The sequence below is a fragment of the Lactuca virosa genome, chromosome 9, assembly GCF_052849685.1.
Source record: "Lactuca virosa cultivar CGN04683 chromosome 9, Lactuca_virosa_CGN04683_v6, whole genome shotgun sequence".
NCBI lineage: Eukaryota > Viridiplantae > Streptophyta > Magnoliopsida > Asterales > Asteraceae > Lactuca > Lactuca virosa.
The window spans coordinates 68822285-68827858 of NC_136434.1; the positions used below are offsets into that span (position 1 = coordinate 68822285).

At 35.5% G+C, this 5574-nt stretch overlaps 3 protein-coding genes across 3 annotated transcripts; all 3 read right to left on the reverse strand.

Annotated features, from left to right (window-relative positions):
- Nucleotides 1-1363: 1363 nt before the first annotated feature.
- Nucleotides 1364-1939, reverse strand: LOC145139348 (uncharacterized). The gene is made up of 2 exons (XM_079073202.1): nt 1536-1939; nt 1364-1418 (listed from the first exon to the last, which is right to left on the reverse strand). The coding sequence occupies exons 1-2, from the start codon at nt 1937-1939 to the stop codon at nt 1364-1366; spliced, it is 459 nt and encodes a 152-aa protein (XP_078929328.1).
- Nucleotides 1940-2065: 126 nt separating this feature from the next.
- LOC145139349 (uncharacterized) lies at nt 2066-3320 on the reverse strand. Its single transcript, XM_079073203.1, has 5 exons — nt 2738-3320; nt 2646-2660; nt 2346-2527; nt 2191-2252; nt 2066-2111 (listed from the first exon to the last, which is right to left on the reverse strand). The coding sequence occupies exons 1-5, from the start codon at nt 3318-3320 to the stop codon at nt 2066-2068; spliced, it is 888 nt and encodes a 295-aa protein (XP_078929329.1).
- Nucleotides 3321-3359: 39 nt separating this feature from the next.
- On the reverse strand, nt 3360-3878 carry LOC145139351 (uncharacterized). The gene has a single exon (XM_079073205.1). It carries the CDS (start codon nt 3876-3878, stop codon nt 3360-3362), a length of 519 nt encoding a protein of 172 aa, XP_078929331.1.
- Between the last annotated feature and the right edge of the window lie 1696 nt (nt 3879-5574).

Genomic DNA, 5574 nt, shown 5'->3' on the forward strand with positions numbered 1-5574 from the left:
GAAAATTAGAATACGATCAAGCTTGCTCAATATGCAACCATCGTCACAGAAGTACCTAAATCGTCTACCTACCATATTGAGATCAAGAAGCTCTGCATCACAGATAAATCAATTGAAGGCAACAAGAATTTTAGGGCAGAAAAAAGAATTGAGCCTGACAGCATTAAAATCACCAAAAATAACCCAATTCCAGTCCTCAAATTCATTAGATTTATTAGTTTTCCCCAGACAATTTTTTTAGGCGCATGAGGAGCATAGACATTAACTCCTTAGTGATACATTTCCAATTACCAACAGAAACTAAGAAAAAATTGGATTTGATGACAGTAATGGCATTGAAGAGGCTTTTGTCCCAAAAACTAACAAACCTACGAGACTTGCCAACAGATTCCACAAATATAATACTGTAATCACAACTGCCCCACCAATTGCCAATATCAGAAGGAAGAACAGCCAATATCGATTCATGAAGACCACATAAATATATCTTATTGTCTGATTTCAATATCTTGAGCTAATCGTGTTTATACAATTCACTCATCCCCTAATATTCAGATAAAGAAGATTCATGAGGAATTTCTGATAACACCACCTCCATTGACAGCATCCAAGAAAGCTTGATTCCTACTGTTAGTTTGAAACCCCACTTGATTGCCAACATTAATTGTACGCTCTAAATTGCAACAAGTGGACGGAAACGAGTGTAAAGGGGAGCCAACGAGGTCGACACTTCTTTTCTCATCGGAGGAGCAAACAAATTTGTGATTTAAATCAATGGAGTCATAGTTTGAAGACATGCGTCGACCAAAATTATTAACACCGATCTCCTTCTTTTTTTCATGCAACAACATTTAACAACCAATGCTCTAGGCTCGAAATCGGGGCTGCTAATGACACCAATAGACGATGTGTTAGAATTAGGCCCAGACGATTTCGACCCAAAGGGAGTGATACCTTGTTAAGTACCCGACCCACTAGGAGTGGTCCCATGCAAATTAAAAACTACACCGTTAATATCTTCATAATTAAAGTCGTTTGAATGTGGCGCATCAAAACCATCATCAATGCGTGAGGATTCTCTAAGAAGTGTCTCTTTGTTTTCCACATGAGCATGCATGGATTCATCCATCCAACGTCCTCCTGAAAATTAATATCCGCCGGAGAAGCCAGACGTCCATCAACATGGTCGTTTTCCTTAGGATCAAACTCGCCATCTTCCAAATTCGTATTCTCTTGAACCCAAGTACCCATCAACATCATCATCAAAATCATCATCCGACATCTCATTTGATTTCGGAGAGAAAGGCTTGAAAGGGGTCCAGTCATCGTTAGTTCAATAATACATAATATGTATGCAAGTCCATCAAAGACACCATTCACCTCCGGTGGCGAATCTAGAACCAAAAACCGCATGATTCCTTATGTAAATAAAACTAAAAAAAAATATGAAAGTGTAAAAATACTAGTGGTGGCGGGTCGGGTTGTATGACTAAAATATTTAAACATCCGTTCAATAGATATAATAAAGTTCTTACAATTGAACCCTACGAGGTCTTATATCTTGAAACATATTCACAATTGCGTCATTACCGATACCTTTTAAAACATTTTTTTCAATATACAACACTAAACTATCACTCAAAAATTGATCACTCATTTTGTTGCGTATATCGGTCTTTATCAACTTCATTGCTGAAAATGTGCGTTCCACACTTGCTGTTGCTACAGGTAAGATCAATGCAAGTTTCACAAGAAGGTAAATCTTAGGAAATATTATATGCTTCTTTTCTTCGACCATCTTTTTGGCAAAATCTCCAATGCTCTTCAAATCAGTAAATCGTTCATCTTCTCGCACATCTTTAATGATATTTCCAAGTTCCACTTCAAGAACTCGAAGATCATATTTTGTTGGAAACTCTTCCAGATAAAGTGTAGCCATTTTCATTATTTTTTTCTAAATCAAAGGCTTTGAAAGATTCACTTGGGCACAAACAAGCATTACAGAGAAGTAAATTTGTGTTTACTTCATTAAAGCGATTGTTTAGCTCTTGAAGTTACATATCAATCACCTCCTTAAATACATCAACTTGATAATGGTGCAAGCTGTTAACCTTAAAAAAAATATACACATATATATACATATTAATAACTTGATCAAGGTGTTAGTTGGAAATAACAAACATTACTAACCTGTGAACCTCTACGACGACTGTATCCATTAAAATATTCATCTTCCAAATCCACGACTTTAACTTCGTTTTTAGCACAAAACAAAGTCACTTTCTCTAAAAGTGGGCCCCATCCTACATCTCTAATTTCTTGAATTGCTTTTTTTAGCTACTTACTTGATTCATAGCATTTACGATATCTTGGTCTTTTCTTTGTAGTATTGTATTCAAATGATCCGTCACTCCCAAGATATCAACCATAAAATGTAGACAAAACACAAAATCAAACGATTTTAACCACTTAAAGATGCGAATTGCTTCAGCTCTACGATCACGATCACTATCAAATTCGCCAAGGTCTTCAAGTACATCACAAATGGAAGCATATATGGTTTGGATATTTAATAAAGATGCAAAATGAGAACCCCATCGAGTATCAGACGGTCGTTAATACCGACTTCTTGATTCAAACCGTACCACTCTGAAGCTCACCTAAAATAAACCACATAAGAAATGAATTAGCCGAATAAATAGCATAAACAAATAAAAATAAACCACATAAAGCATACCTTCTGCCAATGCTGCCATAACTTTATCTGCTTGTTTTTTTCTTAACTTATCTCGTCTTTTGTAAGAAGATCCAATAATATTTAACAACCGAGAAACCACATCAAAAAAATCATTAATCGTCGTGTGATTCTTTGCAACAAACACTAGGGCTAACTGTAATTGGTGAGCAAAACAATGAACAAAGTGTGCAGATTTTGTTTCATTCATAATCAAAGTCTTCAATCCATTGAATGCACCACTCATATTACTAGCACCATCATACCCTTTTCCTCTAATCCTACTAGGACTCAAATTCCGTTTTGAAAGCATATCATAAATGGTAGCCTTTAGTGACAAAGTTGAAGTGTCATTAACATTTCTAAGGCCAACAAACCTTTCTACAACTTCACCTTTTCTATTTACAAACCGCAAAACCAATGCCATTTGTTCTTTACATGACACATCACGTGACTCGTCCACTAAAACTGCAAAAAAATCATTTCCAAGCTCTCCCATAATAACATTTAAAATTACATCTGAACATGCTTGCACAATATCTTTCTGAATTTCACCACATTTCATTTGTGCATTTTTTTGGGGCATTCTTTAACACAACGCGATCTACAACATCACATCGATCGGCTAACCACTGTAGTAGTTCAAGAAAGTTACAACATCAGACGCGATGGATTGTCGTTGGTTCATCAAACTTTGACACATTTGGACAGCAATAGTGTGTGGAGTTCCTTCTTTGTGGTTATCTATTCCTGATTTCCTATTCCAAGCCTTGAATCCATATTTCACAAAATGATCTGATCCACCTTGATTGGGTATACTTGATTTGAATAGATAACAACATAAACAGAATGCATCATCCTCTTTTATACTATATTCTAACCAATATTTATTATCATCAAACCAAGATTGAATAAATCTTCGAGGTTTACCTCCAAAATCACGTGGTGGGAATTTATGATTTAGAGGTTGGAAATGCCCTTTTTGTAAGTATGCTCTTCTAATTTCATCTCTTTGGTTTACATGATAAAATTCTATACTCGGTCGTTCAAACGGATCAACGGGTAGTGAGTTTAAATCCGCCTTCGTATACTTATGTTGTTGTTCGTTATCTTCTTTCTTTTTATAAAACTTATGAAAAGACATTCTTGATTCTTGATTCTGAAATAGAATTATGAAATTAAATGTTACAACTTACAAGAGTATCAAACTAATAACCATTATCAATACTTTGTTATCAAATCAACAAATAATAAAATCAAGGCAACATGAACCAAACTGAATATCGAATCACAATTCAGTTTGGTTTGGTTTGAAAATTAACAAAATCAAATTTTGTGGTTAAAAATAAATCCAAAAGTTTAAAAGTTTCAAGTCTAAATAAATTGAACGAATATTAATCAAATGTTAAGAATGTTAATCAACTAATCAAGACAAGAATTCTGATTAATTACACTTATAAGTTAAATTAAATTCAAATATTAGTCTCACTGGAAATTACGACTTGCATTTTGTATCAGCATCCATATTCCATAACTGTGTGTTTTTAAGTCATTAAGTGGCATGGTCAATTAATTACTTAATCAAATTAAATTCAAATTATGTTGCTAACGTGTTGTGGACCACAACTTGTGGTGAAGAATTATACAATTATACAAATCAAATAAATGTAATCAATGATAATGAATCAATCAAAATTCATATAAAGTTACAATTTACAAATTAAAAACTTGTTGTAGATGATCACTTGGCTGCTGTCGCTGCTCATTGGCGGCTGGAGGGAGACGGCGGCCGGCGGTGGCAGACAGCCGGCGACTTGGCCGGACGGCAGTCGGCGAACGGAGAAGGTAAAAAGTGGCGTCGATTTTTTATCAGGAAACGGTGCAGCAGTTCAGCACAGCAGCGACATCACAGCAGCGAGGGGTATGGGCGACGTTCTGTTTCTATTTTCCTTTTGTTTTGTTTTTTTTTTAATAATTGTATTGGGCTATTGATTAGTGAAAGTGGGGTAAGATGTTGGGCTGTTAAATATAAATATATGGGCAGATGATAAAAAAAAATTTACCAAAATAATTAGGTAGGTCTTTTTATAAAAATTAGGTAATTCCTCTTTTTTTTCTATATATTCTTGTTGTATTAAAAAAAAGGTAGGTCCTAGGACCTACCTTACCATATGCTAACTACGCCCCTGGCAGAGACGGGAAACTATAAAGTTTATCAAAAATCTTAGCTTCACCAACAAGAACCGAACAGGAAGTCCAATTCTTCACCTCCTGAATAGGAGAAAGGCCTACTGACGACGTGACTTACATCTTCGTCTTCCCCATGGCAACGTCAACAAAAGACCTAGAGTCTCTAGCCACATGATTAAAGGGTTTGGGAGCAATGAATGATTGTCTGATGGGATTGGTTTTCAAATCAGGACGATGATGTTTTGCAGAGTTCACATTGAATTTCCTTCCCCTGCAGATTACTTCATTCAAGTTTTTTTCGATGATGCTAGGATCTTTCTGATGGGTTTTGAGCACTAAAAAATTCCTATGGTGTACATGCAAACCCTAAAGCTTTGGATCTAGTTTGTCTAATGAACATGCAATAATCATCCAAAGCCATAAACCCTAGATCTAGCATGTGATAATCAATATAAACATAAGAATAGGGTTTAGATCTTACCTTGATTGTTATGTAGCAATAAGAATCTATTCCTTGTTGTAATTGGCTTCTGAAAAGCTTAGAGTCACAAATGTCACTCCTCTAATGGCTCACAAACACCAAGAGCAAGAGGATGAAGAAGGAGAAGAGGAGCGGCACTCAAAAACGTCTAGAAACCCTAAGGAATCAG